At 41.8% G+C, this 25574-nt stretch overlaps 1 protein-coding gene across 2 annotated transcripts in view; it reads left to right on the top strand.

The window, feature by feature from the left end:
- Positions 1–25574, top strand: part of LOC126272742 (limbic system-associated membrane protein) — an 848332-nt gene that overhangs the window by 115727 nt on the left and 707031 nt on the right. For both annotated transcript variants that reach the window (XM_049975800.1, XM_049975799.1), the window contains exon 2: positions 2201–2401. In XM_049975800.1, coding sequence (XP_049831757.1) covers positions 2201–2401 — 201 coding nt within the window. The remainder of the gene's footprint in view (positions 1–2200; positions 2402–25574) is intronic.

Raw genomic sequence — 25574 nt, 5'->3', positions numbered from 1 at the left:
TGTGGTCGGACGCCTTCGTCTACCAAATGGCATCTCAAGGTTACCCGTGTTTTCGGACTCTCTTCAGACGTATCAGTCAGCTATACTCTCTCATGTAGCACTGCAATTGCTGACATTCACGTAAAACGATTTCACTAACAGCGCACGGTCTCCCTTCTCTATAGCCACACTGTTCACAAATCTTACGGCTTTTTAAGTGACAGTGTGGATGTACCAGATGCCGTACCATCAGACAAACGGTGTACAGCCCCATATTTGCACCTGTTGGCCAGAAACGGAACTAATTTGTTTTCCAGCTTTATTCAGTTCCACAATAACGCATTAGCACAACTTCCAAGTACCGGTGCCATACGATAATATTACGGCCCACACTGCACCTCCACGAGCACCTGGATTTTAATTATAACCACCTGGTCTTAATGATTTTAAGGTTAAATTATTTGTTACAGTTAGGCAATTAGGCAATTTTTTTTTGTCGGATGTGTTTCATCCAAAATTATAAAGGCATAATCAGATTCCTAAAATACATATACTTCTTCATTTGCATCATAACTTTCATATTTTGCTATTGTACATGTATGTTACAGTTCTGACTTAGGAAAGCTTTCTTCATTACGTAGAGTGTTCCAAAGTTCCTATTACTGACTTCTAGTCGTTGTATAATGCACTTAGGAGGAAAAGTTTTCTTTGGAAATGTACACTTCAGATATAACATAAGTCTTAGAATCGGATCCCATTTAAATTTTCTCGCGTCACCGTACGCACGCAAATTGATAAGAGGGCAGCACAGTCAGTTCTTGTTATTACACCACATACGATTTTCGTGCTACTGCAACGGTTGTGAGAAATTGGACGTTTGCAGCTAGGAGAGTTGATGGCGGTGCTCCATTGACGTACTGCACTGTCCACATAGAAGAGGGCATCCTTCGCGAGGCAGAAGAAAGCCCGCCAACGAGTATTTGGAACGTTTTCCAGGCCATTGGCTTCTGTAAAGCACAAAGGTCAGAGATGTGTGCGTAGGCTTACTGTAAAGCTGGATATTTGAAAATGATCTGATTTTCAAACAAATTTTACATCAAAGTGATAAATTTCCAGATGTGATCGCCACATCGAAACCTTATCTATTTAGTGCCATTAACAGTCGCTGAATGCTTGTAATAGGAATTGAGGAACACCTTGTATATTTTATCAACTGCTGTCGATAATGTTTGACGTCTGTCGTGTATTTCTGCCTCTTGCACTAAGCACGGTTTGCAGTCGAGGACACGACACACACACACACACACACACTTCAATAATGTTGACTTGTTTATATTACGAAGTGTTGTCAGTTGTGGGATATGATCAAAGGCTACACAGAGTGATTCAGCTGCCCCTACCGATTCGTTTTATGCAACCTGCCATGACGGAAAAATGTCGTTGGCCAGATTGCTCTGGAGATGTGAAGCACATTGTCAAAATATTGCAGAATGAATGGTAAAGTATACGAACCTGTTGTACAGATTTTGCTTATGGAACTACTTTATCACATCAATGTGTGTCATATATAAATCTTTCCACTGGGTTATAAACTGGAAGAATTGTTACTTCCACACTTCACATTCTGATGTCTCAATTTAATTTTGTTATTCCCTACTTTGATACACATATTATAAGGCAATGTTTCAGAATCATTTACGAAAGACTAAGTACTAAACAGAATAAACTTACAGAGACATCACATATTATATGACTTTACTGCTGCTTGCACAAGGATAGATGGAAGACGCTTTGATAAGTATGGCAGAAGTGGGGTAAATCTTGGTCCACATATACTGTGTAACTCATGGCCAATCCCGACTTCGTTTGCTGACATTAACACAAAACACTTGGGAGGTAATATATCGATTACACGGCTGTCGCCAGTGTGGATGCCGTTCCTAACACAGACGTAGTATGGGTTGCACAGAAGGTCATCTGTGGGGCAGCTCAATCTCCCTGTGTGTATGTGTGTGTGTGTGTGTGTGAGAGAGAGAGAGAGAGAGAGAGAGAGAGAGAGAGAGAGACAGACAGACAGACAGACAGACAGAGAGAGAGAGAGAGAGAGAGAGTATTCCTTGTTTCTTCACATCATTGCATGTGTAGGGGAGGACGTTTAACGTTGTCCTAAGGAAATAATCAATACATAACATAGTCTAAATGGATTTCTTTTTGTCCACAGGAAATTACGTGTTGGTATGGAAACGTGGCATCGCCGTGTTGACGGCGGGCGCAACCAAAGTGTCTCCGGACGAGCGAATCCGCCTGGTGGACGGCTACAACCTGGAGATACGCGACGTGCAGACGCAGGACGCGGGGGACTATGTGTGCCAGATCGGTACCCTCGAGCCTCGCGAAATCACGCACACTGTCGAGATACTTGGTGAGTACCTCCCCAGAGCGGAATGCAGCTCTCTGATCCCTTTAGTTGCGACTGTGTGCAAACGAGTGTTAGCTGACTACATTCCTTGGCCAAAGAGGGATTACCCTTCTTGAGGTCATCTCGTTAATTCGCTACTCCTGTTTGTCGTAGCAGTTGCAGGCATCGACTTCAGGGGACACAGCGACTGTTGTAATTAACGTTCAGGTAAACCGCCACAGTTTGTGTGTTGCTTGATTTCACTGGCTAGTTTCATTCGTCAATGGTGAGCATCGTCAGATGGCATCCCCTAGTTGTAACACGGGGATTGACTGTCGAATCAACTCGTGAAGAGCAGTGTTCTGTGCGACGTATAATTTGTTGTATGTCTTCGCTCGTAAGTCACTAAGACAGAAAGGCCATTTCAATCGTTGACGATTATGGGATGTCGTTCTCACTCGTCTAATACGAACGTGTTTAAATATTTAAATGACAGATGCACATTTGTACCCACACAGGGTGGCGGAGTAAATTACAATAGAAGTAGCGCTTGAAAATTGCGAGTCGTCGTCACGAGCTGGTTGTGTAATACACTGTCCGACAAAGGTACAGCACCCAGAAGTCATAGCCGTTTGTCAACGTAGCTTCTTATGGATAAACATCATCGGCGGCGACAGGTAGAAAGGCCATCACAGTGCATTACTGTTGGTTGGATTTAGTTTTTCCACCGCGCTTGTTAGTGCATATAAGAGGCTTGAACGTCGTCAGCGGTCGATTGACCTTTGTGAAGGACACGGAGATGCCGCGTACCCGTGTGAGTTAGCGTTATCATCACCTGAAAGAAATTCAGTTGGACCTTATTGTGGCGTTCCGGTCGACCACTTCTGACCACCGCAAGGGAGGAGCATCGTATTGAGCACGAAGTACATCCTAACCCCTTCACAAGTACGCCTACCAAATGAGTACAAATAACGGGCTCCAAACAACATTTTTTGTCATCTGGCACCATAGGCTGGAGATTAACAGCAGCCCTCCTACCGAATAGCCGTCCCGTGGCTAGGCTACCGTTATCAGCACAGCACTACCGGCGGGTGAGGAGTGGTGGAGTGAATGGGAAGCATTGACTGTCGATTAACAGCATCGCATTCAGAGAAGAATCGCAATTGTACACTACTGCGCATGACCAGTGTCGGAGATAAGGCGGCCACAGTGAGAGATGTCTCATTCGTCCAGTTTCGGAGAGGCGCAACGGCGTCGTGGTGAGGAGGGACATCGGCTATCACTTGAGCGCACGGCGGGTAGTGACCGAGGGAGATCTGAAGGCAAAGCGGTACGTCACGGACATCGAGCGCTCTCATGTGTTTCCTCTTACGTGTCAGTCTCGTAGCGCCATTTTTCAGCAGAACAACGCTTCTACATCTACATCTACATACATACTCCGCGGAGGGTACCTCGTACCACAACTATCATCTTATCTCCCTGTTCCACTCCCAAACACAACGAGGGAAAAAAAAGACTGCCTATATGCCTCTGTACGATCCCTAATCTCTCTTATCTTATCTTTGTGGTCTTTCCGAGAAATTTAAGTTGGCGGCAGTAAAATTGTACTGCAGTCAGCCTCAAATGATGGTTCTCTAAATTTCCTCAGTAGCGATTCAAGAAAAGAACGCCTCCTTTCCTCTAGACTCCCACCCGAGTTCCTGAAGCATTTCCGTAACACTGGCGTGATGATCAAAACTACCAGTAACAAATCTACCAGCCCACCTCTGAATTGCTTCTATGTCCTCCCTCAATCCGACCTGATAGTGATCCTAAACGCTTGAGCAGTACTCAAGAATAGGTCGTATTAGTGTTTTATAGGCGGTGTCCTTTACAGATGAACCACATCTTCCCAAAATTCTACCAATGAACGTAAGACGACTATCCGCCTTCCCCACAACTGTCATTATATGCTTGTCCTACTTCATATCGCTCTGCAATGTTACGCCCAAATATTTAATCGACGTGACTGTGTCAAGCGCTACACTACTAATGGAACATTAATTTATATTTATCTATATTTGGAGTTAGCTGCCATTCTTTACACCAATCACATATCCTGTCCAAGTCATCTTGTATCCTTGTCATCACATAGCATGTGTCTCTGTGAATTGTCAGCGTGATGTCAAGGTACTCCATTGGCCGACTAGATCCTCAGATCCGACACCAATAGAGCATTTTCGGGACCAGCTCATACGTCAACCCAGTCCTAGTACCTGTACCCAAGATACCAACGACCAGTTAAAACTGCTGGTGGCTAACTGTGGAATCCAAATGCACCAACACGTTAGACTTTTAAGACCCCACTGGGCACACGTTTTGATGGTTTAGCTGTGCATGAAGTCCTGTTTACCTTCGATATCTTGTCGTAAGGGTCTTAAATAATCACACAGGGAATCCATCAAAATTTGAGGTATAATGAACTCGATTCCAGTTTATCAATAATAAGACACCCGATACCGGAATAAATAGCCTAGAACATTTCAGTACATAAATACAGGTATTTTGTGTTACTTCTGGGTAATAATGCGCTTACTGCAATCAAGAGGAAGCAGGAAGCACGTAGTCTGCTAGTGAACTAAATATTGAAACCCAACAGTGAACCAACGCAACTGACAGTACTTGCCCATGTTTGTCGAACGATGAAAGATGTGTGTAATTGCGCTCAACGTTTAGCTTACTACGCAGATATCCTGCTTCGTCTTTGCTGCTAGTAAATAGTAGCATGTAATGTAACATACTTATATCTAGAGGTGCTCTCAGTTGTTTCATATCAAGATATTTTGGCCAAAATGTTACGCATGCAATGAGTAGGAACGAGGGTGGTTCCCGTTTGGTTATAGAGGAGCAATGAAAACGTCGACTGAATGTTTCCAAGTAACTCCTAGAACCCTTAGCAAAAAGACGATGACGAAATATCTGTGCAATAGATCATCTCAGAAGACGTTGGGTTTTCAGCTACGGCGTTCAGTCAGCTTTTATCTACGCGAAGTTGAGTTGTCTATGGAACTGTTAATAAGGCAACAGCAGTGAGGAATCGTTCGACAGTTTTATTTCTGAGACATAGTTATCGGATCCAGGTCTTCAAGAGAAAATTCTCAATACAAGCAGTACAGAAGTGTATTAAAGATGGTCGAAGGAAACAAAAGTGAACGAAATGGATGAATAAGGAGTAATGCAGGAAAAGCCGTAGGAGAACCACATGGTAGGTATGCTAAAGAAAAAAAAATAGCCTGCAAAACTAAATTATAACGGAGAAATTCTAATTAAATAGTGCGTTTGGAGCATTGAACAAAGAGAAACTGCAGTGCAGACTAGAGTTTCAAAATATCTGCCAATACTTCCTATCTAATTTTCGGACTGTATGCTGTATGACATACACAATGTGAAAGAGAATCGAGGTTAAATATACTAGACCGTATCGAATAGTTTCTCGCTCTTCTCATTTCTTCTACTTCTCATTACTTTCGTCTTCCTTAATTTTAGACAGTCCTTATTATGTATCCGTTAGGCTGTTCATTCCATTCAGCAGATCATACAATTTTTCTTGATCTTCACTCAGGATAGCGGTGTCATCAGAGGATCGCATCATTGATATCCTTTCACCTTGAATTCTAATTGCATTTTGAACCTTTCTTTTATTTCCATCATTGCTACTTTGATGTACAGATTGAACAGTAGGGGCGAAAGACTACAGCCCTGTCTCACACCGTTTTTAATCCGATCACATCGTTCATGGTCGGCCACTCTTATTATTCCCTCTTGACTCTTGTACATATTGTATATGATATATCTCTCCCTATAGCTTACCCCTGTTTTCCTCAGCATCTCGAACATCTTGCACCATGTTACACTGTCGAATGCTTTTTCCAGGCCGACAAAGCCTATAAAGGTGTTTTGGTTTTTCTTTAGTCTTGCTTCCGTTATCAACCGCAACGTTAGAATTGCCTCTCTGGTGACTTTACCTTTGCTTAGCGGAATTGTAGAACTTAACAGCAGCAGCAGTATGTACCACAGATGATTAAGGATGTAAAGTAGGGCATCTATTTAAGGGGTAAAATTGGAAGAAATCGCATAGAAAGAAGTGTCAGCTGGCAGAAATAAATTGTTGTTGTAAAGTATAACAGTAAATCATGGCATGTCCATTGCTGAACGAGTCTGGTAGCCTGAAAGCTTCCTGTGCATTCCGGCCTGCGTTGTATACTGATGGAATTGCTGTGTTACCGCTAATATATCGGCAATATGGAAACGGGAAATGATTTGTATTTCCTATATCTGCAACTGATAGGTTTTATCTGCCCTTTATCATTCTCGAAAATTAGATATAAATCGAGCACCACTCTCTTGTGGAAAATAGTAATGAATTTATTATCAAGTCCGGTCACAATTTGTGGTCGTTTTCTCGTTTAACGCACTGAAGTAGTTATTGAAACATAACTGAAAACGACGGTTGGATGGGACAGAAATATGAGTTCGACAGACCTGCCGCCGACTACTTCGGCAGTCATTACTATTTTCCTCCGATGCTGCGTTTAATATAAATATGATATTTCGTACTGTAAATGGGATCAATATTGTCATGGATTCTATACACGAGATTGACTGTGGAAACATAAATTGGCGAAGATATGCGTATATATGAAACGCGACTACGTATTAAATTCAGCTCACCTAATGACCGTACAGAAGCCCTCATCAACAGTGGCTCCTAATAAAGTAAAAAAGAAAAGAAATTAAATGTACCACAGCTTTGTGAAATTACATTATTACATATACCACCAAAAAAACTGCTATAAAATGTTATTTTGCTACAACTGGTTTGGAACGTTGCATCATCTGGTTACAATTTTTTTCTGAAGAAAAAATAGATTTTGTACTACAATCGTGTAATATCGCTAAGTACTTATTTTAAATTTCTGTGTACGGCACATTCAGAATTAAAAAATCTTAGCTATATTTAATCGGTGAAACCTGGTTGTAATAATATTAAAAGGACCTTGAAAATTATGTTGTTATAAACAAGTGTCGTTGTGATCGAGATTCGTATTTTCAGTCTTTTGTGGTGGCAAACGGAAAAGAACAAATTTATTTAGCCTTGTTTTGTTTCACGTACAGTACTCACTCTTAAGCTTACGTGAATGCAGTATATACAGCAGTATGTCGAGTACTCACCAGACTTCCTTACTTAGAAGTGAAGTAATCAGTCGTTTTCCTGTGCTGACTGTTTTCCCAATAGACACTTTCTAAATTACATTCTGTGTTCATTATTTCATTTACGATATCACTGCACCCTCCCCCGCTTCATAGAACATGTTCACAATTCTAATAACTTCAAAAGAGTCACTCACACTAGAGATAGGCACTTAATTTCCTTATTCTTCCTCTTCATCTCCCTCGCTGACATCATGATCACTGTGGCTCTGATTCTTCACTGAATTTGCAACTTCGTCTTCACTTTTCGCTTCGGTTGTAACAAGGCCATCATCTATTGTTACATACCTTTCAAAGTCGCACGACTGAGAATGTCACAGTTGATTTCTGGAAGCAGCAGGTCATCAAGTGCCATCTTATAGATCTTCAGATTCAGCGGTATTTATTCCTTCAACTATTATTGATGGTTTGGGCTGTGACACGGTTCCAAGCTTTCGTAATTTATCTGATCTCATCCATCAGTGTAATAGAACAACCCTTCCCTTTATCTGTGAATGATATCATTTTCAGTAATATCCGCTTACGATAGTGGAATTTCAGACTCCTAATTACTCCTTGGTCTATGGACTGCAACAAGCTTGTCGTATTTGAGCAAGAAATACAAGCTTAATATTCTGCAAACGAGAGAATGTAGGATGTGCTGGAATGTTGTCAACAAGAACCACTGTCTTCCTTTTCTGACGCCTAATTTCTCTTCTCCCAACGCCTTTCTTCATCTTCAAAGAGTTTGGAGGTCATACAGACTTTTTATTAGCATAGTAATGCACTGGTAGATTTTTGAAATGCTTAAAAAACCTAGGATTTTTTTATTTACCTATCGGAAGCAATTTTTTCTTCTCAGTTACATCTGCGTTAGCACAAACAAGACCTATTTTCGTTCTTTAGATAACTTGCCACCAACACATTTTTCTCCCTTCAGTTTAGAGTTTTGTCTGGTGTAAGTTTAAAGAAAATGCCACTCTCTTCTGCATCAAAGGTGTTACCATCTGAAGATCACACGGTAAGCCACACGGTAGTAAGCCATTGTTAGTTTATTTCATAACTTATGCTGTTAGCTTCATCGCTCACTTTACCAAAAGTAATGCTGTGACGTTGCTTGAACCTGTCGGTCCATCAATGCTGCACACAAATTCCTCATCTTTTAAGTTCTTCACGAATTCCTCTCCTTTCACCATACGGAGAGGTCCAATAATGGGTACATTGATGCTTCTCTATTCTTTAAACCACTTAAGCATCGCTTCATCCACGTCGCACCGTTCCGCTTTTCGTAACCACTTAATTTTAGATCCGTTTTACTCAAACGCAGTTACAAATTTATCCCTGATCAACAAAGTCGTTCGTACTGTGGAATTTACTAGGTCAAATTGACGACACACGTCAAACTTTTTAGTTATATTCTCGATTTCTTAAATCGCTTTCATTTTCCCTTCCACCGTGTAAACTTCTCTTTTACTGGCATGTAGTTCCCCAATGTCTGCACTTCGTAACAAATTGTTTTGGAAACTGACATGACCAATATTGTTGACGAGTTCTGTGATTGTCACCACTACTGCAGTATAAATGCTGTAGTGTAACAATGAGATGAACAGTATGTATTACACTTATTTTTGAAGGAAAGCAGAGAAAAGAATATACTAGGTTTCCATATTACAAACAGATTTCCTTCTACAGTACATTGATTCTTGGAAAATCTTGCTGCTATCTGAGGCTAAAACTGACGTTATGTACGAGGTACACACATATACATTTGTCAAATCAAGCATGGATGAGAAGTATATTCTCTACCAGGAATATGGCCGTACCACAAAGATCACAACGTTAGAGACGAGTCCTCATTGTAAACGATGTCGTTGCAAGAAAGTTCAACTGTATACATAACACGTTTTGTAGCAATCGAAGGGAGGGTATTTACGATTTTAAACTTTAATGGAACGTGACAATGGGATAACATATTTACTGCCAGCCGAAGTGGCCGTGCGGTTCTAGGCGCTGCAATCTGGAACCGCGAGACCGCTACGGTTGCATGTTCGAATCCTTCCTCGGGCATGGATGTGTGTGATGTCCTTAGGTTAGTTAGGTTTAACTAGTTCTACGTTCTAGGGGACTAATGACCTCAGAAGTTGAGTCCCATAGTGCTCAGAGCCATTTGAACATATTTACTTACTTTCACCAGGACGAATAGCAAATATTCATATTTTGTTTATTCTATGTGCGCAGTATAGTAGACGATGACTTGATTAAACTTGACATCGATTTGTGGGAAATTAGTTATTTATGTACGAAGTTCACTCGACAAGCTGCCGTCTCATGCAGCAACCTATCGCTCAATCCTACGGGCATCGAGTAGAAAGCTTGGATGCAGATATGTCATTCCATGTATGTAGTTAATTATTTTTCGTAGCAGAAAGACGTGTGATGGTATGTCCTTAAGGGTATGTACTGGTGTGAAAAACATAAGGATGAAAGTAACTTTCGTGTGATGTGTTACTGTCAGTAATATAGTTCGATTAACCTTGGATCAACAATGTTCCTGGTTGCATTACGTGTTCCCATCCTTCACCGTATGAGCGTTCGTCCAGCACTGTCGAACATGATCATTTCCATGGAGCAGGTGTTTTGGAGTGGAGAAGCATTATAAAGCATGTGCTTACCGAACTTCAAATTTATGAACACTGTACAGTCACACGTCAACGTTATCGTGACACTATAGTACGAGCGTCTTTTCAAGAGCGCTATCGGTACAGACTTCAGTTTTATTTATGACAAGAATGGATGGTCTCCCGTTCCCCGCCTTAAAAGCCAATGAGAACATGTGGCATGCGTTGAGGAGACAGACTGCAGCAGATACGCATGAATCAAAAACCATCCAACAATTGCCAATCGCTCTGATGGAGGGCTGGAACGCTCTACCATTAGAGTTCCTTACCGAGCATGTGGTCAGCAGGAGAGCACGTTGCAGAGACCGTATTACCGTCGATGGTGAACACACGCCTTATTACGAACCACTTCCCGCCTTTCGTAATGTCCAGGGAACCATCATAAATGGCAATGACTTCAGCGCAGTTATTGTCTTTGAGTAATGTGCCGTTTCTCTTCATTTCATCGCTGATGTACTGTACTGTACTGTACTGCAATGCACTATACTATAACAGTTCTTTCTACGTATGGTCCACGTTTCATCCATCTACTGTGTGTTACTAGGCAGTGACACAAAATTCCGAAGTTATTTTCGTCCTTAAATTGTGCACACCCGTGTATTTTCAGTGGCTGAGCTATCTGTATTATGTGTTGGCCACGGCAATAGTCCTGCATCCTTTGTATCGAGATAGGTAAGGACAGCAAGAGTAACATGCGATCTCGCCCCATCTTGTTGAAAAGTAACGAAACAGAGACGTTAAAATAGCGCAGTGTCACAGTCTTTAACAAGTCAGAAACTTACGCCTGCTGTCCAAGTAATAGGCTACACGAGCTAGAGATGATCACGATGAGTACGGTATGACTGGCCATGCTATAACGCCAAGTACTGGACCAGTATCGACGAATGGTGTATGACATTCTACGTAATGCCGTATGCGGTCATAGGGCCAGTGTAGTCATTGGAGGCGCCGTTATCGGTGCACCTCTTTTTTTTGTTTCAGTGACAACAGAACCGGTAACAGTATTCTCCCTGCTGAATGCGGCCATCTAAATTTCGTCGCACCGTCCATATTGTTACTTGCACTGCGCTAAACAAGCGCATTTCCTCTTTCAAGGTACTTGAAGTGAATTTAGGATCATGCACTACCATCTGAACCAAATTTCCGTCTTCTTGGGCGCTAGTCTCGTCGGGTAGTTGATAACCTTCGTGGTGCAGAGTACGGTTACCCTGAAATCGTTGATTCCTCATTTTCTTGAGAGAGGTGGATCGTCCAACGAGAGATGCAATATTGTGGAGTGACAAACCACAATCTAGATACTACAGGATCCTGCCAATACTGAGCTACTTGACGTGCTGGTAGAAGTTTCTGCTTCTTAGGCAAGACAAAACACGATCGTCTCCCGTACGATAAATATTCTGAGATGCACAATGTGTAATACTGTGGGAACTTTTTCTTATTTTAAAAACTTAAGACGTGGTTGGTTTTGTTCAGGATTGCAATATACCATGTTATTCCCCATCATTTTGGCTACAAAGCCCTATTTTTCAACATAATCTCCGTTCAGTGCGACGGCCTTACGCCACCTTACTTGATGGGCGTGTGGCCCACATGGTACCACTCTACTGTTCGAAGTCGGACCAATTGCTTGTTGCATCTGTAATCTCCCCATCATCCACATAGTGCTTTCCGTAGAGTGCAGCCTTCATTGGCCCAAACAGGCTAGGACTGTATGGTAAACACGGAAGAACGCTTCACCCATTGTGGGTGTCAACACTTGTGTGAGACCTTTTATTGTCATGGAGAAGGAGATGTTCATTAGTATTTTAGATGACAACGAAAGCACTGAAGTCATTTCTTCAATTTTCTGAAGGTAGCACAATAGACTCCAGAGGTGACTGTTGCACCGTCAGGGAGGACATCAAATAGAACAACCAATTCGGAATCCCAGAAGCCTTCACTGTCTCAGGGTGCGGCCCTGAACGTCTTCTTTTCAGGTGATGTAGTGTGCCACCAGTCGATGCACAGCCGTGTAGTTTCCTGTTGAAAATGATGAACCTCTATTTCATCGCCTGTCACGATGCTCGATCGATGATTGTCACAATCAGCCTCGTGTAGTGCAAGCAACTTTGTACAGATGGTCCTTCGTTGTCTTTGAGGTCTTCTATTTGGCGGCGTGGTACGCTGCGGGCACACACCAGCTGTTGGATGTGTGTGTCAGCGCTGTCAATGGAGCCATTCAGCAGTGCAGCGATGTGTTTGTGATACCTCGATCATCTCGGATGAGAGTGTCCGCACGTTCCAGTACTGCAGTTGTGTGGGGTAGGTCGTCACTCGGGAGCTGAAGTAGGTGCGCGACCTTATTGCGATGATGACGACTCACCGTGCTTTTGTTCACAGACAGGTCCCCGTAGATATTCTGCAAGCGCTTATGCGTAACTGCAATGCTCTGATTTTGCGCCAATAGAAACTCAGTGACAGGTCTCTGCTTGCAACTCACCTCTGCTACTACACGACATTTTGAAGGCTACGTATAGCACCGGCATCTATCGGAATTTAATGAAGCTATGGGCACTGAAGCGTTCCACAACGAATTCCACATTTTTTTTTCATCTAAAATCGGCCTAAAAAAGTGTTGCATTACTTATTGAACGTCCCTAGTACATTTTATGCTTATTTGATATCTATTGCAACAAGCTGTTTGCAGTTGCAATGACAAGCAGCGTGTCTTGCTTTTTAAGCGGTACGTTGTTCGTGCAAGGTATAAATCGTAACGGTGCCATCTCCTGCCAAAACATAAAATCTGGCTACCACGTCTAACGTATACCAGTATTGTGCAGTTGGCAATTAGTGAAAATAAGTCAAAGATCAGACGCATTGTGCAACATTACCTTTGTCTCTTGCATAAGAATGAGAATCTGCAGCGAAATTTGCTTTTGGTGTACCTTTTTTCTTTTACACATAACGTTTATGTAGCTGTCGTTTTCCCTTGTCGCCCATGTAGCAGAGAGTGCTGTACTCAGTAATCGGTCCCAGTTACCAAGCGAGTAAATTTGGCTGGAGTTAAGCAACGCTATGAACCTTAGCACTCGTGGATCTGGGCAGTAGGGATACTTGTGGGGAGGTCGCCGCTTTCATCCGGTAGGCGGCTTGCAATGACAATCAGGTGCTGCGTGCGAGCGCTGCATACCGATGACGCGGCCGGCACCCACGCGCCCGGCCATTAACTATTCAATCTGCCTGCAGCAGCCTTCGACCCAGACGAGGGCTCCGAACTCGCATTCATAATTCCCGACCACGCTCCCAACTACTTCCCTAAGTTTCTTTCGCGTGGGAAGCAGTCCGAACGCAATCAATATACTTGTTACAGTTTTTCCTCCCCAGTGGTTACTGGCGCCGCCCAATAATTCCACAGAGAAAATCGTTAGCTATGTGTAACTCTGGCAAAGACAACTCTTGGTAGACTCTCATATTTTGTCCACACCGCTTTCGATGTCAGTATTTGTCCCTAGTAAAATGATACAAACCAGAATAATCGCAACGTATTTTATACAAACATACAACTTGAAAAAGGGTCTATCGCTTTATTGAAAATATCTTTTTCTCCTTGATCATTTGATTCCATGAGCTGCAAATGTGTTTTCACAGGCTGTTACACAAGTGATAAAGAGATCAAGAGTATTTATTTCAAACGGAACTTTACCGTTCTCTGTGGTCAGAACAGTTGACATCAATGAGAACGAAATTGAGAGACACAAATACGTGGTAGATGTTATAGCAGAATCAAGTGTCACCTTGTTATATAGTTATAATTGTTCAAAGTATGACAGCGTACCAAAAAAAAAAAAATTGCTACCTCAAGCATAGGTTTATACCCATTTGTAACCTCTTGGGGTTCTCTATTTTTGTTGCAACACTTGTTTTATAGTATTTCTTAATCACAGTTTATTTTAATTTTCAAACATTTTGAATTTTTATCCTACACGCTTTAATGTATTTTAGTGAAGGTGCTATCTTTGCTCGTAGCCGCTTCTTCCTGTAGTGTTCCGCCTACATTAGTTTCAGTCTTGCCGACACTAGCGCCTTGTTTTGGCGTATTGCCCTACTGGAGCCAGCATGTTTCTCTCCATTCTAGTTTCAATGTGGCCGTCTATTAAACTGTTTAGTCACTTGATATCCTTCTCAATCGACGTGCGTCTGGCTCTATGCTGCGTTTCAGCCTTGCAGCTCTGACTGTTTTAAGCTATTTTCAGATACTAAACTTGTTTGTCCTCCATTTTCCCCTTTATGTTTTCCTTCATACATTTATCCCCGGTTTTTATCCTTTTAAGATTATACACATGGCTTTGTTTCAGTCTATTTTGTTACATGGTTCTTCTCTTAGATGGTTTGTTACAGTCGTTCTGAGTAACCGCCCTACGAACCGGTGATATGTAATGCTTTGATAGCCTTTTTTGAGTGTTAGTTAGTTTTTCTTTAAATTATTAAAGATTTTGCCCATTTAGAACCATAAGCCTTAACACGTAATTTTTATAATTACATTCTTGCTTTTCCTTTTCCTTTACAGAATGTGGGAAGTCTTAACAGGCGGAACGCGTCACTTGTAACATAAATTACTTTACAACCGTCTCTTTACATAAATGAGCATTAGTCATCGTTTTTAAAACTGAAAAACCTGATACGCCACCAACTGATTACTATAGACTTCATCATCTAATTATAAGTTCGGTAAAACAAACTAAACTTTAGAAAAGGAACATAAAAAATACTTTATTTTTCTATAAAACACTCCCACTGTTATGTTGAATCCTACTCACGTTATCTTAAATGTCGTGGATGATTACCCGCCGAATCCAAACTTCTAAGACACGATAAGTTCCATGTTTAAAGAAACAATGCCGTTTAATTCAAATATTCCGCTGTCAATGAAAGATCCAAACACTGCTGTGCTTGTTCTGGCTGAAGACAGCCGAAATAATAAGGAACACTAAAGTGCGTGTGTCTTTCATACGATTGCAAAGTTGTGACACACAGATTCTGAAATAAATGACCTTATACTTCCGCTACACAAAAGTCCATGTCCATAAACACTAGAAATTTATATATGCATAGAGCTGAAGACAACATACATCGAAAATTGAGTACAGTTCGAAAAAATGTGAAGAAAACATACGAACTTTGTAGAACTAACAACGCTCATTGAGCATATACAGCCGGCCGGAGTGGCCGAGCGGTTCTAGGCGCTACAATATGGAACCGCGCGACCGCTACGCTCGCAGGTTCGAATCCTGCCTCGGGCATGGATGTGTGTGATGTCCTTAGGTTAGTTAGGTTTAAGTAGTTCTAAGTTCTTGGGGACTGATGACCTCAGAAGTTAAGTCCCATATTGCTCAGAGCCATTTGATCCATTTGAGTATATACAGATAGGATACTGTTTCACAGGCACAAAAAGCATTTCAATGAGACAAACACTTTTCCGCTCAGTGACACTAATGAGCACTTTAACATCTATTTAAAAAAATCACAGGTCTTAACTTAAATGTTAGGACGGTATAGTGCGGAAGATGAGGCTTCTAACCATTTAAAAGGTCGTAGTCATTTAGCTGTAGCAGGTGTTCGCTCGATTCTCATAAACTACCAAGATGTTGCTTGCCCTGAATGCGGATTTACATGAATTCCGATACTCTTGAAATGAGCACTTTTATCTTGACAGCTGAGTAACATACAGTATATTAATCAAGATACATCGGTGATTTCCTCGACGCTGAGGGAAGAAGAGTTTCTGTGAAAACACAGTAGCGCGTGATACAGACTATTACTTTGCATTTGCTATATGTAGCATGAATCTTAATCTTTCAAAATCTCTTTGCCGTGACTGACTGAAATATCGATACCGGGAATGGTTTCACTCTCCCGTGCAAGTTAGATACAACTTTACAAGTATCTAACAGAATTTAAGAACGGAATATTTTCTTAAAGAAGCATAAAAATTTAGAAAAATTGACAAAAAGTATAATAATACAAGGACATCTCTTACAATCGTACGATTTCATTGGCCAACCACAAACGTCCAGAAACAATAATATGCACTGCATTTGTGACTAATACAACGAATATCGGTTACAAACGTTATCTTCACAGTCTGCCAAGGAAATAAGTATAAAATATTAAATTTTTGTTGTTCTTATAGACAATATGGCATTACACTGCTATGTATGCCTCTTTAAGTGGTAAAATTCGCCATAGGATATAAAATTCCCCATCCAGCGGTAAAGTTTCAGAAGTGAATTCGTCTAAGCTTTCTAGCAGCTTCTTTTACCTTAGATATAACACTCAATTGAACAACTTTGGCTTTGAAAATCACCATACATGTCACTGAGTGCATCGTATGTATATCGTTTCTCCAATATAGATACTACAGTTAATATTCTTATTTGTCGTTTCATTTTGCAGTGTTACCTATAGTGAGCAGACCGCAATGAATTTGGTTCTATTGTTAGTTCTTGACGAAAAGTTTACTTTCCTTCCATATAGCATGTAGCCTGTAGCATGTAGCATGAAGCCGGAAAATTTCTTCCGCTGCTGTCCTTGTTAATGTATGTGTTTTGGAGTTTCGATCACGCGCAGAGATTTCTGCTGAAAATATGGTGGCAACAGCGATAAGACGTGAATTACAGCACGCGTGTGTAGCATGTCAGAATTGTCCCGAGAATTAGCGGGTACGCTACGCCAGTAAATCAAGCCGTAGGTAGCGTTTCCTACGCCTGTTTGCTGTCAGTATGGGGATCGCTGTCGAAGGACTGATCAAGCTGTGATTAATGGCAACTACAAACACATACTTTGTTCGTCAGGTTGCAAGGCATCATGTGTGAATAAAGTGAGCTATGGACGGCCAAATCGAGCCAACTACACTGAGAAAATATGTCATAGCTGTTTCTTAAAAGTCGCCAGTTCTTTATAGCGTTGCTTCTATAGCGCAATAAGAACAGCTGTACCTGGTTTCAAACAATATAATGGGGAAAACTACCATACGTTTACACTTTAAATAAAGAGAGGCATCATTGCGGAATAGAGTTTTTAAGCTAGTGTTTAACAGTCACATTTCGTACAATGCTTTCATCACGGACAGTGACCTGCTCGTTTAATAGTAGTATGAAATTTTTCTGCAGCCTTAATGCTTGTCACTTGCGTATGTAATGCAAGGATAGAATTGTCTACCATCTTGGGTGGCTGAATTCTAACGATCAGATGCGCAGGTAAATGAAGAATTCACACATTAAAACTACAAACCCCAAGAAGCATGGGAAAAACAAAAGTGTACGTATTTTGTGTATGCACTGTAATAATAGCGTATAAGAAAGCTTGTAGATTATTTGGGAGTAGACAGAGTGCGAAATTTAGTATGCAGAGCTGTAAACTCTGATGAGAGCAGCTCTGACAATACAGAGATCGTCGGGTCGAACTGAGCTTACATAACAGACATGGGCACGTCAATAATGTTTCTGTGCCAGGACTCATCAACCTTTGTGGCTGATGAGTGATGGCGCGCCAGTAACTCATCAGTCTATGACTAGATATTTTGAGCGGGTGCAGAATCGGGAAAACGTGCTGGACACCACAGCAGTCCAACACCTTCGGCATCGGTGTACATCAGGACAGCACGCGAAACAAGCTGTATTCTTATTTTGAAAGATAATGCCAAGGAATCTCGAAGATATGGCACAGCCATATGCCTTAACATGTCAGCAATGTAAGAGCTCCTGTCCAAACCAGTGGTTTCGTGAATGAAAGGACATCGTGTAGTTTACCTTATCACACCCCATGGCGTATCAACAAGTGCTGGGGCCGTTCTTGATGGTAAGTCTACACTTGGATGAGTCCATTCTGAACCTGTATGCAAAACTGCGACACTTCTGGAAAGATCACGTCGTGACACACCTGTGTCCATTGTTGTTGGGTGCACCTATGTTCGTGTGCCCTTCTTTGCTGATGCATCTAGGGAAACTACGACAGTGGTCGCCTTGAAAGCAGTCGGTCGTTGCCTACACGTCATCACATTACCCATTTCCTTTACCCATGCTACGCGACGTGGTTGCGTGATGGTCTGTGCTGGAGAGAACAATATCGCCGTCCTCTCAAGTGCCAGTCGTGTGCGGCGGCTGATGTCCTACAACGAGTAGAGTATGGCTCAATGTAATCTCATTATACGAGGGCTGTCCAGAAAGTAAGATGCGATCGGTCGCGTAATGGAAACCACTGGGAAAATAAGCTTTGCACAGATGTGTTGGTCAATGTCTATAGTATGCCCGTCAACCGTGTCGCGACGCTCTTTTCAGTTTTGAGTGAACAGTGAGCTCGTAAAGATGCGTAGGGAATAGCGTCTTCCGCCAAGCATGGGGGCCTGGTTAGAGATTTCGCCTGTGTCTTGCAGCCCACATAACACAACTGTCGAGCAGTTCCTTCTTCAAGACAATTCTCGGCCGCACACTGCAGGGGCAATGAAGACGCTCCTGCAACGTTTCCGATGAGAAGTGTTGGATCAGGCACAATACAGTCCGTAATTGGCTCCCCCTGAGTCTCGTTTCTGCTCACAAAAACCGCTGGCCATTAAAACAAAAATTTTCCACAGACAACGAGCTGCAGACCTGACAGAAAGCACAGGCGGCTGCTTTCTATGACGAGCATATTGGCAAGATGATACATCACTACGACAAAACTCGAAGTTGGAGCCGCAACTATGTAGAGAAGTAGGTGGAAGGTGTACCTAACTGTTGCAAATAAAATGTTTCTGGTTTTCACTGAGGTTTCCGTTTCGCGACCGATCGTAACTTACTTTCTGGACAGCCCTCGTACATAGGTAAGTTAATATGTTATAGTGATCAAGAAAGAGCGGTAGTACCAGCGGCAGGGACAACTTTGCCACATTATTTCCTTCTTCCGTCTGCTGAGTTATCTTATGTGTACGAAAATGCTTCAAAATCTCCGTATAATATTTTTGTATGATCTAAAATTAAAAAACCTCTCTCACACCGGCCTGATTTAGCTTCACTGATCAGGATAGTAAAAAACATGCGTATATTAAGGGAATTTTCATTCACAAAGCAGGCTTATAACATTCACACAGTTCAATACTGTTCTATCCTGATTAAATTGAGCTTAACTTAAATTCCATAAGACAGTGAAGCAATTTCGAAGTCTCGATGCGACGAAAATTGTCAGTCGATCTCCTGCAAACATTTGTAATAATTATTAACTTTCGGTGACCACATGGGGAAGACCGGAGATCTGATGGTAAGACCGTGTTGGCCTATTTATTGGAAGTAATAAACTGGATATCTTGAGCATGCAAAAGGCAGGTTCTTCCAGTGGAAATCAGACGTTCCCCATTGATCCCGTGCAACAAAGCGTAGTAAATAGACACTGTCAATAATAATCAGTTAAATAATACGCGAACACACTTACTTTAGTTTAGTTCATGTATTAAATTACTTCTCATACATAATCTCATCAAGATGGCGACTAGCTCAACAATACATACATGTACATCTTCGTTCTTTCACGGCTAATCGGCAAGATCTGCTTCATTCTTTTCATAAGAGAAAACATAGATAGCAGAGAAGCTATTCCATGGAGTAAATGGACGCTCAAAGGAATAATGGGGCTTGAAACTACTTTGCATTGATAATCATCGTATATTAAAGTTTAAGAATCGGTAAGATAAGAATAGATATTTCGAGATATGTACTGAGTTATATAATTTATAAAAAAATTTCTGAAAACATCGCGGAGAGGCCGCTGCAAGAGATATTACAACTGTAAACCGTTAGTTCTCATCTCTACTTTCACAATATGTAATACTTGTCAAATCAAGGAAACACTGATACCTTAAATACTAAAAAATAGTGATGGGAAAGCTAGCTTAAAAACGTGCAGAGTCAACAAAAATTGTGAGAGAAAAGATTCACTTCATAAGTAATTGTAACCTCTGCTAGAAAATATAAAGAAAATAGAGAAACGATGGTGCCATGTTTCAGTGTTAACAACTTGGGGCTCTGGAAATCTGAACTATGAATTAGATCAACTCCCTGCTGCTTCATGTAATTCTGAAATACCTGACAGCTATTGTCAGACGTAGAAGTCGTTGTTGTCGACTGGGAAAATTCGTTAAGAAACATGGCGAGCGACCGACACGTCACCAAACCGACCACTTCGGAACGATCTAAGTGGTTGAAATCGCAAAAAAAGGTTAACAGTTAGTAGAGAAGTGTATAATGAAGGAAACGGAGTAGAAATAGTTCTAAATATCAGATATTTGACAGAATAGTATAAAACCGTCTCTTCTACACCTCCATTCGAGGGAGTCAACAAGCCGGCAAGAGTTTAAACAAGAGAGCTGAACATCAGCTTTTTAAGCAAATAATCCGCCAAATTGACAGGGATAGTGATATAATCTCTGCAAAATAATTACTTCTTTGACTTCAAATTATGTTATAAACATGTGTTACACAATCTGCCACTTCTATCCGCCATCACACTTTCGAAGTTATCCGTCATTTGTCAATGCAGAATGTTTTTAAATTCGTGTTATACAATTAGACAGCCTGTAGTGACAACGTGGTAACATTATTTTCAACAGGTTAAATGAATATATTTTTTCTGATTCACGTTTGCTGAGTGGAAGCGCGATAGTACCGTAATTCAAGATTATTCTTTTGATTAGTTGGTTAGTAAACACCTAAATAGTGTGGTGAGGACGCCCCTTAGTTGGTGTCTAACAGAACGTCGAGTCTCAGAGGAAGAAGGCATACACTGTATACAACGTGTGGAAACCGGAAACCACGTGTATTGTATATCTCCTTGTTCCTGGCAGTGATGGCTGGGTGTTGTGTGATGTCCTTAGGTTAGTTAGGTTTAAGTAGTTCTAAGTTCTAGGGGACTGATGACCATAGATGTTAAGTCCCATAGTGCTCAGAGCCATTTGAACCATTTAGCCATTTGTTCCTGGCAGTGATTCCGCACTAGTTAATTGCTTAAAAATGTACAATCATTACAAACACATTATGAAAATTGTGTAGCTCTTTCAGTTGGTAGGTATAAGAATGTTTGTTGCCAGGTTGTATTTATTTAGGAATGCCTTGATAAATTTTGATTTCAAAGACTCCGTTCTATATACTTAATTTTATGGTTGAGGAACACAAAAAAAAGTTTCTCCAACCACAAGTCTGTTAGGGTTTGAAGGACAGACTGCTGAAGTATAGCGTTCTGCTAGGGTTCCTCCACGGAGCGGCAGGGGAAGCTACCTTGGCTGAATAATGCTGTTTTCTCAGCGCCTCCCACTTCTATCTAGTGCTGCCGAGGCGAAAGCTGTTACCTTCATCCTCGACACCACTTTGTAGAGGGTAAAGTGTATTGATTCCAGGAATATGCTTCCCTAGAACTCTCGATAGAAAAAGCACTTCTGCTCTCCTTCTAGTTGCTGTCTAGAGAGCTTCCTTACAAGAGGTATGCAGGCAGACTGAGAACAGACAAGACCCTATATTGGATATTGCCCTATTTATTTTTATGTCTGCGATATGAAAAGATCAAGATTTGCAAAAATGTGTTCTAAAGTGTGATGCCGCTCCTACGAATATAAGGTTGCATTTTTAATACTTACCCCAAGTGATAGTCCTGATTGCCTAGAAGCAGTTCTTTTTTTTTTAGATTGTTCGAAAACAGTATCAGTAAGGAAACCAGGAGTAAATGTAAAACAGTCTACTAGTGTGCACTTCATGATTCTGACGGCGGCTATGGTGCAAAAGACGGGATAATTGATCACACGATGCTGTTTTTCTCCAAAATAGATCTGTTAAGAGTATATTACAATTACACATTATTCCCTATATTTGTATTGTTAGTGGAAAATTTCACAGTGTATCCCTTGGTATGTCCGCACTCATGAATGAAAATGAGAAACCGTAATAGACTTACATCAAAGTCGCAAAATTTCTTAGAAATTACTGCAGACATTGGAATGAAGTAGAAGGTGATAAACATTTTTCCTTACTCCACCACGCATCTGTAACTTAAAAGGTTATTTTATCACTTTCGAGTTGCCACGCACAGTTGGTAATCTCCGTTACATTCACTAAATGGAATTCTATGTTCCTGTTTACTTAAATATTGATGGGGATAATAAGAAAACAAAGTTGATGTTTCACTGCGATAATGTAGGAAAACGCATGACCAGCATTTTGCTTGAAATGTATTTGTATACTTTCGACCATCAGCCTTTCATTCCATCTCCCCTGATTCGTCTTTTCTCTCTTCTTAATCTCTTCACGGAAGCGTCCTGCTTGGTGTTCTCTAAAATCTCCCAGATGTCTACGAAATAATGAATATGTGAGTGTAAGGATGCACTTTACCCTCATGCTACAACCCAAAGTTTTGAGTTATACGATGTTCTTTACGTTCTTTACACCCTAAAAAGTTTTCAGTAACAGACCTGATGCTATTTTATGAATCTTTTTCTCTATCATTCATTCTATCTTCAAATACTTCATCCTCCATCAGTTAATAAATTTGAGAAGCAATAAAAACTGCGTGTTTCCGTTTTTCTTCATTAAAGATGGAAAATTTCGCTGAAGGGTACTTAATACAGTATCTATCTTGTCGGAGATCCTTTCAAAGTGCTCAGTCAATCCTAGTTTGAAAAGTAGTAGTTCGGAATGTAGTTTTGTTCTGCTCATGGAAGAGTGTTACGAAGATGTTGACAGAAGATGCTACTTAGAATGTTTGAGAACAACCTTTATGTGATGAATCTAGGAATATTTTACAGACCTCTACATATCGCTCGCATAGGGATCGCAGAGATACGATTAGACTAGCTACAGCACCCACAGAAGGATTCAGGCAGTTGTTCTTGCCATGATCCATACCGAATGGAATAGGACACAGATCTAAAAATTACAGTGATTTGCCCGGTATATATATAAATGTACTAGTGGAATTTATATGTGATCTAAAAGCGTGTGATGCAACATGTTTTTTAGTTTCAGGAGCAAAATATTTGGTTTAGCCAGACCTTTATTCCATTGTGCTAAAACTGTACGTGAAGCGAGAAAACTAAGAACAATTTCGAAATCAGCCTAGAAAGTTACACTACTGGCCATTAAAATTGCTACACCAAGAGGAAATGCAGATGATATACGGGTATTCAGTGGACAAATATATTATACTAGAAATGACATGTGATATTTTCACGCAGTTTGGGTGCATAGATCCTGAGGAATCAGTACCCGGAACAACCACCTCTGGCCGTAATAACGGCCTTGTTGCGCCTGGGCATTGAGTCAAACAGAGCTTGGATGGCGTGTACAGGTACGGCTGCCCATGCAGCTTAAACACGATACCACAGTTCATCCAGAGTAGTGACTGGCCTATTGTGACGAGCCAGTTGCTCGGCCACCATTGACCAGACGGTTCCAGTTGGTGAGAGATCTGGAGAATGTGCTGGCCAGGACAGCAGTCGAACATTTTCTGTATCCATAAAGGCCCGTACAGGACCTGCAACATGCGGTCGTACATTATCCTGCTGAAATATAGGATTTCGCAGGAATTGAATGAGGGGTAGAGCCACGGGTCTGAAATGTAACGTCCAAAGTGCCGTCAATGCGAACAAGAGGTGACCGAGACGTGTAACCAATGGTACCCCATACCACCACGCCGGGTGATGCGCCAGTATGGCGATGACGGATATACGCTTCCAATGTGCGTTCACCGCGATGTCGCCAAATACGGATGCGACCATCATAATGTTGTAGAAGCTGTATTCATCCGAAAAGATGGCGTTTTGTCATTCGTGCACCCAGGTTTATCGTTGAATACACCATCGCAGGCGCTCCTGTCTGTGATGCAGCGTCAAGGGTAACCGCAGCTATGGTCTCCGTGCTGATTATCCATGCTGCTGCAAACGTCGTCGAACTGTAAGTGCAGATGCTTGTTGTCTTGCAAACGTCCCCATCTGTTGACTCAGGGATCGAGACGTGGATGCACTATCCGTTACAGCCACGCGGATAAGATTCCTGTCATCTCGACTGCTAGTGATACGTGGCCGTTGGGATCCAGCACGGCATTCCGTATTACCCTCCTGAAACCACCGATTCCATATTCTGCTAACAGTCATTGAATCTCGACCAACGCGAGCAGCAATGTCGAGATACGATAAACCGCAATCGCGATAGGCTACAATCCGACCTTTATCAAAATCGGAAATGTGATGGTATGCATTTCTCCTCCTTATACGAGGCGTCACAATAACGTTTCACCAGGTAACGCCGCTCAACTGCTGTTTGTGTATGAGAAATCGGTTGGTAACTTTCCTCATGTCAGGACGTTGCAGCTGTCGCCACCGGCGCCAACCTTGTGTAAATGCTCTGAAAAGCTAATCAATTGCATATCATAGCATCTTCTTCCTGTCGGTTAAATTTCGCTTATGTAACACGTCATCTTCGTTGTGTAGTGTATTCAAGAAGCCATATTTACTTTCAGTTAAGACTTATTCCACTTTGACACTAATACATTACTTTCACCTTATCCCTGCGTCCACTTAATGCTCTGTAGTAAAATCAGGTAAAAAGTGAGAAAGGGAAGGAATGTTGGAGTGGGTGACCTTAGCTGTTGGTGACAGCTCCTCAGACGGCGTTTTCTGCCGTCTCCACGGCGCAGGAATGCCGCTGGCGGAAACGACATTAGCCGCAACAAACAGCGAGCAGCCAAGTCGAGAGCGGAGGCGGCTGAAATATTCGTCAGCAATGAGCTGTCACGGCGCTAGATGGGAGCCAGCTGATGCGGGAGAAATACGGCCGCATGCGAGCTGCGGCACTGTGAGACGCAGGGCTGCCTAGCCCAGAGGGGCGCTCGCGAATAAATCGTCCCCCGCTGCCGGCTTGTCTCGTACATCCCGCTGCCGCCATATATCTGCACGGCATGGCCCGCTGCTCGCACAGACCGCCGCCGCCGTCAAATTATAATAAACGGCGCCCGCATGCAGAAACGGAGAATTTGTTAAGGATCGCCAGCGCCAAAGAGGTCGGTTAATATTTGGCGGTGCCCGATGTGAATTATTTGCAGATGCTTTGTCCGTGATATACAACGGTTTATGTGTCTGACTGCTATGTTGCTGACTACCGACGCTAAAAATCACGCCATAATCTTAAAGAACCGTTTTCGTTCATTTTATTGATGCTGACGTTATCAAATAGGTTTTTTTGGATCATTATTCTTGTGATTTATTCTTTGCTTCCCCCCATTTATCTCAAGGGTCTTCCATT

This window comes from Schistocerca gregaria, chromosome 5, assembly GCF_023897955.1.
Source record: "Schistocerca gregaria isolate iqSchGreg1 chromosome 5, iqSchGreg1.2, whole genome shotgun sequence".
NCBI classification, from domain to species: domain Eukaryota; kingdom Metazoa; phylum Arthropoda; class Insecta; order Orthoptera; family Acrididae; genus Schistocerca; species Schistocerca gregaria.
This window is presented reverse-complemented; position numbering and strand designations above follow the sequence as displayed.